The sequence below is a fragment of the Lissotriton vulgaris genome, chromosome 10, assembly GCF_964263255.1.
Source record: "Lissotriton vulgaris chromosome 10, aLisVul1.2, whole genome shotgun sequence".
Lineage (NCBI taxonomy): Eukaryota > Metazoa > Chordata > Amphibia > Caudata > Salamandridae > Lissotriton > Lissotriton vulgaris.
This window is the reverse complement of record NC_141698.1, coordinates 784,286,464-784,306,061: the sequence shown is the minus strand read 5'-3', so window position 1 is coordinate 784,306,061 and position 19,598 is coordinate 784,286,464. Positions and strand designations below refer to the sequence as shown.

General features: G+C 44.3%; 1 protein-coding gene across 11 annotated transcripts in view; it reads right to left on the bottom strand.

The window, feature by feature from the left end:
• Positions 1–1,710: 1,710 nt before the first annotated feature.
• Positions 1,711–19,598, bottom strand: part of TAX1BP1 (Tax1 binding protein 1) — an 804,469-nt gene continuing 786,581 nt past the window's right edge. For all 11 annotated transcript variants that reach the window (XM_086941702.1, XM_086941704.1, XM_086941697.1 and 8 more), the window contains one exon: positions 1,711–3,454. In XM_086941702.1, the coding sequence (XP_086797828.1) occupies positions 3,253–3,454 (202 nt within the window). In that variant the 3' untranslated portion in view covers positions 1,711–3,252. The remainder of the gene's footprint in view (positions 3,455–19,598) is intronic.

Here is a 19,598-nt window from a genome sequence, read left to right as displayed (position 1 = left end):
AGGCATTAAGCCCTTCTCCAGGGGACAAATCTACAAGAATCAAACAAAATAATACAATGAAGAAACCTCAACAAAATAAAATAAATAATTCTCAACCATTGTCATGAAAACTCTTATTTTATCTATCGAGGGTAATGATACGTGTGTGAACATGCTGTGTGCAATGGACAATCAGACTATAATCCCTGAAGATTATGTTTCAAAGCATTCTGATTATTGTAGTCACCTGGCATTGAGACCACGAGTTGACTTGAAAATACTTCACGTCTTGTGATGAATAAAACAAGTTCAAATCACTATTGAACTAAATTCGCTGTTTGAAAGAAAAAAATATTGGGAATCCTTTTTCCAGGAATTGACGTGACCAAGGGGACACACCCCAAGTATTTCGGGGTGCTACTATTTTCTTTTTATATTGAACGCATGCATGGAATTCTTTTCTTTGTTAAGTAACAATTTTGACTAAATGAAATCAGGGTGACTCATTGTTCACTGTATGTATATATGCACATGATGTAGAACCAACCTGATTCATCTGTGCACTCGCTGCAGATCAGAGACATTGATCTGTGGCTATTCAGGAGGATCAACCTTTTGGTCCGGGCAACAATACACAGTTGGAGCTGCACAACATGCTAACAAACAAATCAGCTGATTTGTTTGTTTGCATGTGGTGCAGCTCCAACTGTGTATTGTTGTTCTATACTCCCTGCTGAAGGGAGGCATCGCTGGGCAGTTGGGGCATGTGGATTTTTGCACACAGGGACAACCTTTTTGGTTCTTAACCCCTTCGAGGCTGATGACGAGCTGGGCTCGTCATGGTGTAGCCTCCTCAAACACTGATGACGAGCCCAGCTCGTCATGAACAATGGGAAATGGCAATATCCAGCACAGGAGAAAAATAACCACAGCAGCTATGTGGTTAAATGACATAGGTGACTAACGATTGGGTACTGCACGTATCTTTTGGTCCACTGCCCACATCTCGAGCTTTTGGTCCGGGCGCATGAGCATTAGAGCAAACCCACTTTTTGTGCGTGTACCTTTTGTGATAGCACATGCTGCTTGACTAACCCCCTGACTTGTCTCCATATTGCAGAACTGGTCTGTGCTGATTAAGGATAGCGAACCTGATCTATGAATAGAAGCTGCACGGCTGATCACCTGCAGAAAGCACAAAATGTAGAACGAAAGCTTGGATAGTACACAGAACATGAAAGATAAATTAGGCAAAATATGGTGTCAACTGCGGTAATGGGAGTGCTGTTGTATGATAAAGGATGTACTGATGGAGATAAGAGCGTTTAGTGATTAATAAAATATGAAAAGGCAGAATTTGGGAGATTTTCACTGACATATTTTCTATGGTCATACTTGTAATACATTTACAATTCGTTATTACAATAACTAAAATAGTTGGAAAAAATGAAGTCTAATAAATTGCTAATTAAGGTCAGTGAAAGTTGTTGGTAACATTTATTAGGAGCAACAAGATATAAACCCCCACATTTTATTATTCTCCTCAAAACTGTATCAAAGATGAAAGTTCAATCAACCTTGTGTAAAACATAATTATATGGAAAATATGAACCACAAGAATCTATAATGTATGGTTTGCAGAGGACTCTGACATCACTATCTTCATGAGAAGACAAATCATGTTCACGTGTATGATAGGAAAGTAGTTGTTCCAGTGAATATTCTGGAGACTTTCTGGTGCAATTCTTTTAATTTGCGGAACTCATACATGGTGGATAATCAGACAAACTATTAAATTCACATAATAGAGTTCTTACGATAGAAAAAAGATATGCACAGAACTAGAATGTTACTTTCCTTTAATTTAATAGGACACACAGAATGAAAGGAAATTTCTATGAGCTAATGAATAACATATATAACCACATTTAACAGATTTTAATTTAATGTCTACACATAAATGAAGGTGCATGGCATTCGGTTTGCTACTATTGGAAACAAACAGCAAGAAACCATCCCACAAAGCATGGCAATCAATCTGTCTCATGTACTTCATTTGGGTTACTTTCAGTATATTTTAGCAGCTATTCACTTTAATTAAAAGTATTTATATGATTGATCTGAATATCATACTCTCTGATTTGGATTCCCTGTACATCTATTCAGATTAAGTTTAATAACATGCTGTATCTTGGGAAACCTGACTTACTCTACTACTCTTGTATTTTAGAAATAACAACTCCTCAGTTCCACACAGCTGTCCAGCTTCAACATTATAACTAGAAGAAGTGGATAGAGGTGAGTAGTAACATAATCTATGCGTATATTTTGTATTTCAATCACCTCCCCTATAGGGTTGCATATATGGCTGTCAGAGAAGAGACAGCAACTTGTTAATACTTTGCAGCAGCAGGCAACAAACAGCTTAACAGTGACAATAGACCATTCCACTATTTAGGGTGCTATGAATATGGTGTGATGAAACACAGGCCGCCGCTGGGTAGAAGGTTTTAGACTGATCTCACACAAGCTACTAATGATCCAAATGTTTTTCTTTTACTTTAAGATCGCTCAATTTTAGATTTAAGGTATATATTGCGCTTTCTTTTCAACTTCATCCAATTTACTTAAAATGTGAGAATTTCTGATAATATTTTTGTGGGAGGTAGTCTGACATAACATGCTTTACATTCCTTAAATGGATTAAAACAATACTTTCCAAGAATTTACATAAGTGTGTCTCAAACTATGCAGAACAAAAACATTTTATGTAAGATATTTAAAAAGAGATTGCAAAAATGGCAATTGTTCCATGTCATACTCATAATATGTTGATAGCAAGAGAATAGCCAAAAAACCTGTGGAATTGCAAAGCACTACGAACCCGATTTCCATTATATCAATTTTCCTGTTTATATATCAAAAAATAATCCTTCTCTTTCTCTTACAATTTACACTCTCAATAAAATAACTACAAATACATGCGCAGGAAATCCCATTTTTCATGTGCTTGATAATTTATCAACATGCTTTTGTTTGATTACACCAGATTAGAAAACCTAATTGCTTCCTTCAACATATATACCAAAGAAAGCATTGTAGTTGAAATTTCCAGAAAGACTTTATTTAAACTGCATTTCGTAGATTTGTTACAATACAATATTCCTGCAAAGGAGGGTTGGGGGGTGGGGGTGGCGGGGGGAGAGGGGGGGGGGGGGGGGTAACAGAAGGGAGAGAAGTGTCACCCTGGGAGTGGTCATTAAAATGACTTTTCTACTCAAAGTTTAACACATTGCTGTCAAAGTGGGTTTGAACATGTCTTTCAAATGCTTCTTGATTGGTGTCAGGCGGGAACTGTTCACTGCACATGGGGCACACCTTCCAGTGGCTGTCAACATGTTCTTCAAACTTGCTCTGATCATAGTTGGGAGGGAACATCACATCACACAGAGGACATTTCTTGTGCACATCAAAACTAGAAAGCAAACAGACAAAGATAGAATTAAGAGCATATGAATAGAAAGAAAAAACAACAAGCATCTCAAACTAAGGAATAACAGCAACCCGCCCTCCAAAGTGCAATATGCAGATTTATCAGGCTCTAGGTTGTCTCACAGCTTCTTAGCTTTCTCAAACTATGTATTGGGGAGCTCACGAAACATGGACCTTGCAGAAAATAAAACTGAGGGTTGTGTCCTGACAAAAGTTTTCTGCCACCAGTAGAGCAGGACTTGATGTTAGCGCCATATAATTACATTTTTCTGGCTCTCAGTGGTAATTCAACAAATAACATTTTACGCAATAATTCAGAATTCGGATGAAAGATTTATCAGCCAAGAAATACAAATAGAGAAGACACAAAGCGATTCTTTTGATGCGGCCCCATGAGAATGGGCTAGGAATGAAGACATCTCTGTGGCAGCGATTAAACAGGTACATTTCCCAGTTCGCACCGCGTGTGAACTGCCTTCTCCTTTTTCAGCTTAAGTCTTTACCACAGTCACTGAGAAAAGGAGCCAGTACAGACAAGTTAAAAGAAGCCCATTTCTTACACCTCGCCTGTTTTTTCTTTGACACAGACAAGCACAAAACCCCGGCACAAACGGCCATGAGTGAGCCCATCCTCCTCAAGGCAGTAAAGGGGGAAGAATTGGTGGGTGTACCCCCCCCCCCCAGCAAATCTTTGAAAAATGGGGTCAAATAGTCAATTGTGTGGCATAATCGTCAGACAAATTTGAAGAACACTCATTAAATATTGCAGTACTATATATAATGAAAGCTGTGTATTATTTATCACAAAAATTAGATTTATTCATCGTTTGCACTTGGTGAGGTCTAGAGGCGGACTCCATGAATATCTGATATAAATAGTAAAATGTAAAACCACTAAATATTAAGATGGTGTATTTTGCTTTTTGCATCACTGCACATTTTATAGAACAAGTTACTGACCTTCGGTTATGCCTTAGGCACAGATTCTTTACCTTTGAATTTCCCAGGCGTCAGACTGGATCCAGAAGATTTTTCAAGCAGCACCCTTGCACGCCGGTTGGTAGCATCGATTGTCTCAGCATCCATTGGGTCTGCGCCGGAGTGACGTTATAGTATCTATATAGGGGCCACTTAGGCGCTCTGAAGTAAATTACTTTTTCACAACATTCCACGCCAGAAGCACAGGCCATGAAGTGCACCAACACTGTTGTGTTCAGACTAGGGCCCTCAAGGGGATCAGCCCTGACAATAGAAATGTGTCAGCAGAGCAGGGAGGATGGGTTGGTCGGTAAGGAATCTACAGCTAGATATAGTCTCTACGAGATAAGGCGTTACTGAAGGTAAGTACCTTGTTGATAGAGACTTCCAGCAGCAGATTCCTTACATTTAAATAGATATCCATGCGATACCACCCTCCAGAGGAGGGTCGGAGGACAAATTTAAACTAGGAAGTCCTCTAGGACCGAACAGGCGAAGCGCCCATCCCTGCCGCCCTTACTGTCCAGACAATCGTTTTTAGTAAACGTGTGCAGGGATGCCCACATTGCTGCCTGACAGATATCCAGGACCCGAACTCCGCAGGATAACGCAGTTGTCGCAGCTTTAGCTCTGGTGAAATGTGCTCGTACGCCTTCAGGAGGCTGCTTCTTTGCCAATGCGTAATGATTCTTGGTCCAGAGCATGACCCATCAAGAGATTTTGCACTTCTGCACTGCCTGACCGTTCTTTGGGCCAACATACCCGACCAAGAGTTGGTTATGCACACCGCTGTTTTGGGTGCACACAGCCTATTCACTCTTCTTTGGAAGGATGTGGAAGAGCTCAGAAGGTGGACAAGGTGACAGATTGGCACACATGAAATGGTGTGACCACTTTGGGCAAGAAAGAGGCCCTAGTGTACAGCACCTGTTTGTCAGGGTAAACCAAGAAAAAGGGAGGGTTGGATGACAAAGCCTGCAGGTCGCTCACCGCCCAGGCAGATGTAATTGCTACAAGAAAGGCTGTTTTGTGATCAGCCGGAGGGGAAAATAGTGAAGAAGCTCGAAAGGAGCATACAACAAGAATGTGAGGACCAAATTAAGGTCACACTGAGGTATAACAAAAGGAGACAGGGCGTACATATGTACAAGGCCCTTCTGAAATCTATTTACAATAGGAGACCTAAATAAAGAGGGTTGATTTGAAAGGCAGACACTGCAGAATGATAACCCTTCGGAGTACCCAAAGCAGAGCCCTGCTGGGCAATGGTAAGAATAAAAAGTAAAATATCAGAAAGGGAGGAAGAAAGTGGATCAATGGACTTTTCTGTACAATATGATACGAATCACTTCTAAAGGCATATACAGTCTTGGTGGAGGGAAGCCTGGCTGCCAGATAACATTGCAGACTTCGGGATCAAAGTCGAAAGCCATCAACTGCCGCTGCTCAATATCCACGAAAGAAGGCGTATAGTTGACAGGTTCGGGTGGATGACCCTCCCCTGCTGCTGCGACAGAAGATCCTCCTAAAGGAGCAGCTTGATTGGAGGATCGATGACCATGTTCATTTGCTCAGGACACCAGACTCCTTGCGCCCAGTCCTTGTCATAAGAATGACATGGACCTGGTCTTTCCTGATCTTCTTGAGAACTATTGGCAAGAGTGGTATGGGCGGAAAGGCGTACATGAGGACTGAGTTCCACTCAAGATGAAGTGTCTGAGCGAGTGCCGCCTTAGAACCTCTGCAATACAAAAGGGGATGATGGACGGAGCGTTTGAGCAACTCAAACACTCACCCCAGTCAATTGATCTGGGTTTAATCCATCACCATTCTTTAGCTCACTCAGCCACCCCAGTTCAGACATGGCCATATGCAAATCAGTCTGACCCTGTGCCTCATGGGAACAGTACAGCCCAAACTGCCAAGCCTTAGAAACTCCAGCATGCAAACATTGTACTTTCTCGGCAGAACAGATCTAACCAAGGTTCTTCCCACTGCTGAAAGAGACCTTGCACCACCTCTGGTTGGAGACACCATTTGTGAGTGGCAAGGTATGGATGGCTTAGTTTGTATGCCATGTAGTGCAGGGAACCTGCCAGGTGTTAAACCAACAGAGAAATTTCCTGCTGTTCCAGCCATGTCCAGAGATGCAGGGCCTCTTGAAAAAGGGTCCACACCACCTCCCCACCCTGTTTGGTACAATACCACATGGCGATGGTGTTGTCTGTGAACAAACTTCCCTTGATGGAGGATAAAAGGGCCTTCTATGTCAATCGGATCACTCAGAGCTCCAACAGGTTGATGTGGAACCCAGATTCTGCCGTAGACCAGAATTCTCTGATCCCTCTCTCGCCCAGAAAGCCGCCCCATCCTGGAAGTGACGCATATGTCACTACTGTGAGATCTGGTTGGGGAATGGAGAGAGGTCTGCCTCTGGCCCAATCATGGTTTGTTCACAACCACTACAAATCGTTTGCAGTACCCACCGAGATCTTGGCCAGGTTGAAGAGATTCCCTGATGCTGAGCCCACTGGAATTTCAGGTCCCACATGCAGAGCCCAGTGTGACCAGCAGGAGGCAAGAGGCCAAGAAGCCCAGCAGCCTCAGTCAGTTTCACCGAAATCCACAATACAGGCTGACACATTGGTATCAGACTGAAAATCCTGGACTAGCCGCTCTGGAGGATAAGCCTGAAACTGCACTGTGTCCAGCTATGATGAAAGTGAGTGTCTGAGAGGGAGTAAGGTGTGACTTCGGCAAGTTGGTAGTGAGCCCCAGTAAATGCAGGAGGTCCGCCGTAGCTTGGAGGTGTGAGACAACAGTCTGGGATGAGCTCACTGTCAATAGTCAGTCATCGAGGTGAGGGAAGACTGACAACCCTGATCTCCACAGGTAAGCTGCAATCACCTCCATCACTTTTGTGAACACCCGAGGGGTGTTGGTAATTTCAAAAGGGAGCACAGTGAACTGAAAGGGCTCGTGGCCTAAAGTGAACTGCAGATAATGCTGATGGGCAATCAAGATGGGGATATGGAAATAAGCATCCTGCAAGTCCAAAGCTACCATCCAATCTTCTGGATCCAGGGTAGACAAGGCCTGAGCTAGCTTGAGCATCTTGAACTTCTCCTTTTTGAGGACCAGGTTGAGGGCTTGGAGGTCTAGCATAGGACGAAGACCTTGTCCTTTTTGGGGACCAAAAAGTAGCAGGAATAACAAACACAGCCTATTATTATAATTAAGAGAGGCTTATAATGCGCTCAACTACCCGAGGGGATTCACGGCACAAGGTAAAAGTAGGGGGATGATGAAAGCTAAGTGAGCGAGTTAAAAGAGCCAGGTCTTTAAAACCCCTCCAAAAAGCAAAGAGAGATGCAGAGTTCCTCAGAGGAACTGGAAGGGAGTTCCAGAGTTGAGGGCCTGAATAGGCAAATGAACGGCCTTTCATACGTGACAGGTGGAATCTTGGTAGAATAAACAGAGTCTGTTGAGAAGATCTCAGAGGACGGGATGGATGATCTGGATGGACCAAGTCCAGCATTCTTCACACACTGCAGCTGATGGATAGTAGATTTATGGACTCCCAGGTATAACACATTGCCGAAATCCAATCTGGAGAAAATGAGAGCTTGAATCACAGTTGTGTGTGCCGTGAAGGGGGATCAGCCAAAGGATATTTGTTAGACACTTAAGTACAGCAAAGCAAGTAGCTGTCACCTTAGCCACATGTGGTTTTATGGATAGTGATTCGTCCACAATGAAACCAAGTTCTTAACCTTGTTTGAAGGTGTAGGTGGAGCACCTAACTCCACAGGCAAGTGACGAGGTCCCCAAAGATCCAGTCTCTTGCCCAGAATCATGACTTCTGTTTTATCCCTATTTTATCCTCGTCCACTTCTAGCCTGGAACCCTCTCTATGGCTCCCTTGGCCAAGAGAGCATACCTTCCTTGTGGAGTAAGGACAAATTATCCTCCGCCTGCTGGTCATAAGATGGAGGCATGGTCAGAGGGGTGGTCTTGAAGGGGAAAGTGTAGCCCCTTCAGACGATCTGCAAAACCCACCAGTCCGATGTTATGGACTTCTAGTGGTGGAGGTGATAGCGGATCCTGCCACCGACTGGATACCCATGGTCTAAAAGGGCAAGATTAGGAAGGTTTGGAGGTTGCAGCTGCAGGTGGGAAGGGAGGTATGGGCGGTGGGTGGTGGTTGGACCAGACAGCTGGCTAACTGACCCACGAGGCCAGTAGCAACCAAGCCCTCGTCCATGAGTGGCTCTGTGGCTGGGATAGGGTTGGCATGCCTGAAAACCCCTTCCATAGCCTTGAAAGATTGACTGGGGATGACAAAGGGCAGCTGACAGGACCAAGGACTTGCAAGGACTTGGCTGTAGCACGCAAGTCCTTAAAGTATTCCAGCACCGAGTCTGCCTCGTATCTGAAGAGACCAGTGCCATTGAAGGGCATGTCCATAAGGGAAGCTTGGACATCCCTCGAGAAGCCAGTCGTTCTCAGCCAGGAATGGGTGCCTGAAGACCACTGACATGGAGACCACTCTGACCAGCAAGCCGGTCGTGTGCAGACCACAACGGATCATGAACTTTGCTGAGTCTCTCCCATCAGTAACGACTTAGGAGTGGATGGCCTGTGCCTCTCCTGGGACCTGAGGCAGCACTTGTACAACTGTATCCCCCGCATGTGGTAATAGCAGCCCAATAGCCATGGGGTGTTCATGGACTGCAACACCAGGCTGGTTGAAGAAAGCATTTTCTTCCCCAAGGACCCCTCTCTGTTGGGTTCCCTGTCCGAGGATGCGATAGGGAATGCCCTCCTGGAATGTGGAAGCTTGGACCACCAAGCTCTCCGGGGTAGGGTGTTGTGTGAGGAATTTTGGGTCCCCAAGAGCGGGGCAGTGGCGAGGGGCAATCTGATTCATAGGAGCCCCTGTGCTGGGCTTGGACCAGGTTCCCAGAAGGATGTTGGTGAGGGCCTCCTTGAATTGGAGTAGGAGTTCTGACTCCCGGTTGCAGCACCTCAGTCAAGAGTCTAGTCTTGACAGCAACAGGAGGCAGCTGAAGGTCAAGGACCTCAGCCGCTCTCCACACCACCGTATTATAAGAAGCTGCCTCCTCCGTAGCCACAGTAGGAGGAGAAAGCATGCCCCGATCTGGAGAGGTATCAAGTCCGCTGGCATAACCCAGTTCCTCACAACAGTCCATTTGGGGCTCACATGGATGGTATTCTAGAGGGTACACAACCCTACCACTTCCCCCAAGGCCTAGCCCATAGGAATAGGGCTCAGGAAGTGATCTAGGACCTGAAAGTCCTGCCGGAGTAGGAATCAGTGCTGGGCGACGCCCCTCCAGTTCAGGGCCGCCCACTAGAGCCAGCGCAGCCAGTGCGGAACCAGATGGGTGCCACCATCTGACCCTGTGTGGCCTGAAGGGCCATCGACGGGGTTGGATCACTCAAATATGAGACACAGGGCCTTATCAAACTCTTTAAGTTGGACAGGGGTCGCTCCGGCTCTGAGATATTCGGGCAGGCGAAGAACCGACCCTGGCACAGGCTTAGAAGAACCAGTCCACGGATGCCAAGCCTCCTTTGTCACATCGGCTGATGGACGAGATGTCTACAAGCGCATCAACATCTTACCTGACTGTCCAGACGATTTGGAATGGGATGAAGAGGACTTTGGACTCTGTTAAACGTCCCGGGTCTTTGCTCTCAACCAGGACCTCGACTTCTGCAGATTTGGATGTCGGGCTGCTGGTGACTTCAGGGACTGTTCCCTCAAAGCCTTTGGTGTCATGGCCTGCCAATCGGAGCACAACAAGGTGAAGAACTGTCATAAACAGTGGCAGCTCCTCCGCTAAGGCAGACAAGCGCCACGCCACTGCTTTTTAGCAGTGTAAATAAAGGAAAATAAAATAATAACTCAATGTTATTATGATTTTATTTTTTCATGCTGCAGCAGCTCTGGGGATAGAGGTGCTCTGCTGACAGATGAGCAGGGAGAGGAGTGGTGGGCACTCTGTAAGTGCACATGAATGTTTGGGCGTCCGTCTTGGGATGCCAAATAGTCATGCGCACTTTGCATGTTCTCCACCCAGGCAGCATTACAGCCTGGCTGGAGAACATGCTCAGGCTCCCATTTCCTGTCTGAGCATCGAACCATGGTGCTCAGACCAATCACAATGCTGTATTGCATCGTTGTGATTGGCTTAGGGGAGCCTGGGTAATTCCTGTTCTGGCCAGAGCAGAGGGACAAGGACGAGAGACACGGAGAGGAGGTAAGTGAAATTTTCTTTTTATTGACCCCATTCCCCCCCGCCCCGCCACCTCAGATCCGTGCCAGCCATCATTTGGCACAGACATCACCTGGTGACAAGCTCCACAGGGCTTAAAACCTGTCCTATGTGAGGACATCCTCGACACACCAGAAGGAAACCTAAAAAAAAACAGTTGTCAGAAAGTAGCAAAATTCCTTTAAAAAACAACAGAGGGATCCGGGTCAACGCTGGCTGGCGCCGGAAGCAAAGAACGGATGTCAGAGCACCTGGGTGGCACCTATATAGGTAAAGCGACGTGACTCTGGCACAGACGACGACGGACGCAGAGCTGCTCTCCGCCACTTATCGGTGCGTAGGGGTACTACTCGAGAAATGATCCAGATCCAGTCAGACTCCTGAGAAAATTCAAAGGTCAGGAATCTGCGGTTAGAAATCTCGATCAGATTGTGTCAAGTTACAATGTTAAGGAGCAGCTGGATCAAAGCTGAAAAAGTTAGACTACTCACATATTTAAGAATGAGGAAGGTAACCGTTTATCCCTTACTAAGATACAATGACTTCACATAACAGGAATTATTGTGCGTCTCTGCAAGAGCTTTTACTTTTCAGAGGTAATTAAGAGCAAGATCTGATAAACACAGAGTACAGAAATGTAGTTTGTCCTGCTAAAGTATAATACGAAACCCTGTTGAAGAAAATAAGAGTAAGATCAGTGGGTCAAGCAGACTTTCCTTTCACACTCTGAATATCTTTTATTACTAAGCTAATTAAATATGATATCGCAGAGGGACATTATCTGTAACGTGATAGCAGCTATATGAAGAACTACTATGGAGGAAATTTGTACAGCAGATTCAGGCATAAATGGAAGCAAACGTAATACTGTTGCTTCCAAACATTTTTGAGTCAATTTCTTTTTATAGATGCTTAAAATAGAAAAATATTGATCTGAATTTAGAGAGAGATCTTGACACTGATTTCTTCAATTCTTTTAGGATGTTTATGCAGTCTGAGGGCTAATGTATTAGAGGTATTCAGGAGTAAGGCACTCAAGAGACAGGGTATAAGGCTGGGATTAAGTATTCAGTCAGCCATTCTGAATAGAATATTTGGTTTGCATATCAATCTCTTGTGAGGTTTGTACAATAAGAGATTTAGGCCTGAATACTAACATGGCATGAAACATATAGAGCTATACAAACAAATCCTGGTGTTGGATTGTTTTGATTTTAATGATGACACTTACTAGTGCGGGGGGAGAGCACAGAAAAAAGTATCTGACTGTTTGACGAAAGGGTTCTGGATATCAGGATAAATAACATATTTGCTTTTTTCTGATGTGGCAAACAGATGTTATTTCCAAAGTTACACATGTTTTTACTATAAACTCATGAGTAATCCACTTGCACATTTTTCACACCTTGGGGATGGATTGCTATTATGTATAAGCTCTGTGCTAGAAGACAAAGGCAGATTGTCTGTGCTTTGCTCGAGAGGATAGTGGATCTCGTTCTTGCTTTTGTTAAAATGGTGAGGGGCGTAGCAGCATTGATTTGATTTGTGGAACAGGCCTGTAGCGCTCACTCCAGCATGTTCACATAGTCTGATCATTCGGTTTACTAGCAAGGGACTGGTTTAGATATTGGCAATCAGATACTCAGTCACTAACATGATGGGACACCACGTCTGCTTTATTACAAGTCCACTATATATAATGTAACTTGTAATTTGGTGGATGGGCTATACGTCATGTTTGTGATGGTGTATCCCATTCACCAAGAACTGAAATAAGGCCCAAGTTCCTAAACATGTCAGATAGTTTCAGTATAAACAGTATCTCCACTTATGCTTGGCTCTAGCTAGGCGCAGAGATCATGGCCCATTATCTCAATGTTGATGGAGTAATAGGTCATAGTTGTGAGGCCTTCACCCAGGAAGGATGAATCGTTAATGAGGATGTCACTGTCCAAGCTCTTCAGCTCTAGAAAACTAAACCTGGTCTGAGGCGATCAGACCAGAGATGGCACCCCATCTCTTAGAGGACTTTGGATATAGCAGAGTAGATGTCAACAAGTGCTGAGTTGAGACAATGAAACTCATTTAACAGGGCATCTTCTTGATGTGAACCTTCCTAGCAGACTCATCTTAGTCCAAAGATGAGACTCATTGCTTTCAGTTTCCTAATTGTTCATATCCCTATAGTAAAAAGTTGCCAAGGTAAATACAGAAATGTCTTCGCATATGTATTAGTTCTGAAATGCATTTGGGGAAGATATTTGTCCTTGAAAAAAATATGCTTGTTTATGAAAACCAATGAGATCCCATGACAAAGATTATGGATTGTAGATGCTGAAAGAGAGTGAGGTAGTCATTTTGTAAGTGAAGTATTGATCTGCTAGGTTAAGGATACATCTAACTGACTTTATAAAACCTAGTTGCTTTTTTATCATTCTGACTTCTGCTATTTTTACAAATCAAGCCCAATTTGCATTACATGCAAAACACAGAAAACCTGATGGTATTCTAAAGGGCATTAAACACAGCCAGAGCCTGTTTGATGGGACAGGTGCAGTTTCCCATTTGAGCAGAGAGCGGATTGGCAATAAATGCACCAGCAAACAGGGTTACTAGCAGTCCTAGTTCTACATCATAGCAATCTTCACTGAACCATGTACCACTGCTGTGGCAGTTAATAAGACTATTATTAGGTGCCCATTCCTTCCATAAGTACAAAATGTGTAGTATGTAATGAAACCGGCAAGATTGAGTAGCTACACCCTGTGAGAGCACAGAGGCATTGCTTTGTTGAAACCTCTCCAGGGAGTTTTTGGCACCATTGAAAAGCATGCATAAAAACCAATCTTGATCATCACCACAAAACCTGGTAAACCATACTCAAGCATGTTTCCATAACACAACGCAACTGCCCATACATATACCTAATCAACTGTTTCTAGTGCAGTAAACTGTTCTTATTTAGAGGCATGTAGTCCATCATTTAAAATAGAACTCGGATATGTCTAGGCCGGTTTATTGTCTATTTCCAAAGATGCTTTGGGCACAGTGTCAGGCGGCTATGATGCATATCAGGTCTGCTGACTAATTTACCAATGGCAAATATCCTGTACCCCAAATTACATTGCCTTACTGTCAAGTGATACTGTGGAACAAGCCTTGAACATTCAACTATTGGGGGAGGGAGAGTGGACAGCCAGCAACAGGTTTGGGTCATTTCCAGGCAGGACAATGTTTTCCAGCTGTTGGCCAGTAAACCAAAGGAGATAACTTCAGCTTGCCTCAAGCAAGATATATTTATGGTCATTAAGGCCTTACAAAATGTAAAGGAGGTTATTAGTTAGGTTTCTTAGAGTATCAATGTAATGCCTTTGGATTTAGGAGTAAAAATGTAAGTACAATAGGATGGAAATTAAGCATTTTCCTAGGTGGGCGAACCATGCACTGAAAGAAAACCCCCTTCTGAAAAAGTTCCAACCATGCATACATTACATTCTAAACCTCCAAATACAGACCTATATCTGAATTCACTGGCAGCAACAATTAATAATCTTCACTCTCATCATCCTCATCTACTACAGGGCGAGGCTGTGATATCTTAAGGTTTATGAAACAAGAACAATGATGTATAAAATGGGCAAAGACCAACAGTGGTCATCTTTCCTTTTGGGCCTTCATTATCTAACAAATATTCAGACACTCTTCATTGCCATTCCCAGTACTGTTAGTCAATACTTTAAGTGGGATGGCTGGTGCCAATCCTGCTGCTGCTATCTTCTCAATAGATTTATAAGAGATCACACACTGAGAGTTTGAAGAATTCATCAGTGTCTCCAACATCTGCATCAATGTTTACTAAGTCAGTGGTTGACAACAGGTGCCAAAGTTCGCAGCACCGCCAAGGCTCATGGATCGCAATGGTGGCCATCTAATCCCTAACCCTATGGTGGAAGACCCCTGCTGCTTCCCACATCCACAACTCAGAGTTACATCTGACTCTTAAGAGTATGGCTGGGGAGGACACTTCCTTAACTTCTCCAAAGTGTCTTGTTAGATGTACTGGAGCGGATACCTTCCTTCATAGTGCGGATGGCTTTACGTCTGTTAACGATATCCAGGCTTGTAAACATGAACACAGATCACACTACCATATCCTTTATGGCAAAAAAGCAAGGAGGCAGGCACTGCTATAGAGCATTCCCACTTCTAACAGGTTTATCTGAATCAGCAGCTAGCAATGTTACCAAAGATAATACTGTACATGTTTATTCAGATTAAACAGAACCAATTTCACTTTTTGGACATACTAAAGAGGTCTACTCTCATCAAGTTCATTGTTCTGTCAAGTTATGTCCATAAAAATGTACTTTACTTGGGACTCTATCGACAGCACAAGGTACAAAACATGGCAGTATATGTTAACCACTGGTTGTGGCAAGAATACATATCTGACACCACAAACTACTTTACTGGCCACCATCAAAGAAATCATTTAAGTTTAAGATTCATTGCTTTACCAACCAAACTGATGGAGGACCAAGGCTAGACTAAATAAAAAAGATTTTTTAAAGGTCACTCACCATGTGAAGGTTAAGCCTCAAAGATACTGTAAAGCGCTTCATGATGGCATTAAAAATTGCCTCTAGCTGGAAATCTTGACCACAATCCATTTAGGCCTGCAGCATTAGTTTCACCTCAACTACTATTTAGGAGACCTTAGATAGGTGCCATCAAAGCAAGTTGAATTCAGGGAGCTATGTCCCATGCTTTGGACCAGTTTTTTGCCTGCACAGAGGGTGGTATATACATCTTGAATAATGCCATTCACGATCCTGGTATTCTCATGAAAAGTCATATATTAAGAATAATTACTCAATTACATTAATTTGACGGTGGATTTTTGGGCAACAAGGAAAATGGTCACGTTGACGACTATTCAAACTTTAATTACAAAAAAACTGCCCAACTGAAAAGAGCTCTGACAATTCTTAAATCATTAGTAATAGAAAGAATACTGACACATTAAACAAGCATTTGCAATGCAATAGGTCTCGCATTAGAAAAGTGTGAGCTATTGGTATGAAATGCGTTACTTACCTGTAACTGCAGTTATCCAGTATTGGTATCTTTCATTGATTCACATGCCTGAATCACTCCCCGGTATATAAAAAGAGTAATGTCATAAAGTCATATATATAGCAATAGGCCAGCGGACTCTCATTAGTAACATATCCATGTCCTTTTGTAAAATGGACCAAACTTTGGCCAAGAACCAATCAGATATCACCACCCTCTAGAACCTTCCTGGAAGGAGCCCTAGTCCCTCAGATTTTCGTAAGCACAGTGCTAAGTAGTACCTACTGAGAAAGCCAAGGTGAGCCCTTCCAGGGGAGGTGGGTGGGTTGCATGTGAATCTATGAAAGATACCAATACTGGATAACTGCAGTTACAGGTAAGTAACGCATTTCTTATCCAGTACTATGGGTATCTTTCATAGATTCACATGCCTGAATCAGAGTAGCAAGCAATAACCAGCACATTTCGTATGGTACAACATGTAAAATCACACGATATAAGAATACCATTTGTGAAATATAACAAGTACCAAAAACAATATAATAGATAAATGTGCAAGTAGGCAGTAGGAAGGTGGGATGAAGAAAGAAGGCTCACCTCTAATGAAGCTTGACCCACTGCTGCATCTTTCATAAGTTCAGAATCGAAGCAGTAGTGCCTGGTGAACGTATGTGGTGTCTTCCACATCGCCGCTCTGCATATGTCGACAATGGGTACTCCTGCAAAGAGCGCCATTGAAGTGGAGACAGCTCTGGTTGAATGAGCTCGAATTTTAGAATGCAGAGGATGACCTGCCTGTTGATGGCAGAAAGTAATGGCTGTAGAGATCCAACGAGAAATGCTCTGCTTAGTCAAACGAAGACCCTTTCTGGGCCTGCTGAAGCCGATAAAAAGTTGGTTGGATTTCCGAAACTGTTCTGTTCGGTGAATGTAGAACTTCAGACAACACTTGAGGTCTAAAGAGCGGAGAGACCTCTCTGCTGCGGAAAGTGGATTTGGGAAGAAAGTCCGCAAGACTATAGGTTCATTCAGGTGAAAATTAGATGGAAGCTTTGGGATGAACTTGGGGTTGGTCCGTAGGATAATTCTGTCCTGTTTGAATTGCAAGAAAGGATCCTGAATAGAGAAGGCTTGCAGCACACTTACACGCCTTGCTGATGTGAGCGCTAGCAAGAGAGCGGTTTTCCAAGACAGGTATTTGATGTCGGCTCTGTGTATTGGCTCAAAGGGATGTTTCATCAGTTGAGCAAGTACAATGTTTAATTGCCAGGTGGGTGGTAAAGCTCGCACCAGAGGGAATGTCCTGAACAGGCCTTTAAAAAATTGCTTAACCAGTCTATCAGACCAGAGGGAAGTACCAGATGACGAACGCCTGAAGCGAGATATTGCGGCCAGGTGGACCTTAATAGAAGCATGGGCTAATCCTAAGTGCGCCAAATGGAGCAGGTAAAGTAGAATTTGTGCAGGTGTTGATGAAAAGGGTTGTATCTTATTTGCTTTACACCATATACAGAACCTTTTCCACTTTAGAGAATACGTCTTGTTGGTACTGTCCGCCCAAACCCGGGCTAAGACTGCCCTGCATTCTTGAGGAATGTCTAGGTTTTGAAACTCTCTGAACTCAGGAACCAAGCCGACAATCTGAGAGATGCTGGATCCTGATGCTGGACTTGCCCTTGGTTCATTAAAAGGACAGTCGGGCAAGGCTTGAATAGAATTGGTGGTTCCAGCGACAGGAGATGAAGCTCTGTAAACCAGTGTTGGCGCGGCCACGCTGGTGCTATTAAAATCAGGGTGCAATGCTCTGCCTTCAGTTTCCGGAGGACCCTGGGAATCAGGGGAAATGGAGGAAATGTGTACGCGAAGATGTTGCACCATCCGATCAAAAATGCATTCCCCAGTGATCCCTTCTGGGGATGCCAGCTTGCGTAATGTTGGCATTTTGCGTTGTGCTGTGTCGCAAACAGATCCAGATGAGGCCTGCCCCATCGGGCGAATACAGAGCTGAGAAGTTGAAGATCCAGCTCCCACTCGTGGCACACGGAACGTTGCCTGCTCAGAGAGACCGCCAGGACATTGTCCGTCCCTGGGACGTACTCCGCCCGAAGGAAAGTGTTGTGCTGAAGAAGCCATTTCCAAATTTTTTGAGATTCTTGAGACAACGGCAGAGAGCGTGTTACCCCTTGTTTGTTCAGATAGTGCATTGTGGTGGTGTTGTCTGTTCTCACAAGCACTGGGGAATCTCTGATCCTGGGCAGGAACGCTTTTAATGCCAGGTAAACTGCCCTTAACTCGAGGAGGTTTATGTGCAGTTGATTCTCTGCCAGGGACCACTGCCCGTTGATTTGAAGGTCCTGAAGGAACGCCCCCCAAACTTCCAAAGACGCATCTGTAGTTATCACATGGCGAGATTGGAAGTATGAACGAAAGGCCCGCCGTAGATTTTGTGGATGAAGCCACCAGCTCAGAGCCTGGACTATGGTAGGAGTTACCCGGATGACGTCGAAGGATCCCCTGCATTGAATCCACTGAGCTGATAGCGCCTCCTGAAGTGGACGCATACGAAGGCGGCAGTGTGGGACCAACAGGATGTTCGAGGACATCATCCCTAACAAGGACTTGTACAGGCGCACGCTGATGGACTTTTTGGATTGAATTCGGGCGGCCAAGGTCCTTTGTTTCACTTGACGTTCCTGTGAAGGGAAAGCCTTTCTCTGAGCAGCATCTAGGACAGCTCCGAGGAAAGTGAGACACTGGGACGGCTGAAGGACAGATTTTTCCTCATTGAGAGTAAGGCCCAGACCATTGAAGAGCTGAAGACAGGCGTTGGAGGACTTGGTCACGCCTGCGAAAGTAGGTGCCTTGACGAGCCAGTCGTCTAAGTACGGGAAGACCTGGTGATGTTGTTGGTGGAGGTATGCTGCTGCTGGAGATAGACATTTGCTAAAAATGCGTGGTGCCGACTTTAGGCCGAAAGGCAATACTCGAAACTGGTAGTGCTTGCCCGCCACCTCGAACCTGAGAAATTGTTTGTGGTTCCTGTGGATTGGTATATGAAAATATGCGTCTTAAAGGTCTAAAGACACCATAAAGTCGTTCGCATTGAGGAGTTGCAGCACCTCCTGGATGGACACCATACGGAATGACTGTTTTTTGAGGTATTGGTTGAGGTTTCTCAAGTCCAATATAGGTCTCTATTTTTTCTCCTTCTTTCGAATTAGGAAGAATCAGGAGTAGAATCCCTTGCCTTTCTGATTCCGGGGGACTCTTTCTATCGCTCCTTTTTTTAGCATGAGGGAGAGTTCCAATTGCAGCAGTTGCAGATTTTTGTGCCGCATTGGGATTGGAGGCTTTTGAGGAGGAGTTTCCACAAACTCTAGAGAGTGTCCGAATTGAAGAAGTTGGAGGACCCACCGAGCCGTTGTAATATGTTGCCAATTGTGAAGGAAGAATGAAATTCTCCCGCCAACTTTGTAAGGTGGAGAGAAACTGGAGACCTGTGGCAGAGAGAAGTCATTGCCTTCTGCCTGCGTCCTTCTTTCCTCCTCGTCCGCGAAAGGAAGACTTGTTGTAGGATGACTGGTTTTGCTGCTGCCTTTGCTGGTACTGGGGTTTGTATTTTTGGCTTGAGCCGTACGTGGATTTGTACCCCTGATAGGTGCCTCTAGAGGACTGACCTCTTCCTCTGGAGCCCCGAAAGGAAGGATTCTTGTATTGGAGAGTACCTAGAGCTCTTGCGGTATCTGTATCTTTCTTGATACCCTGTAGCAT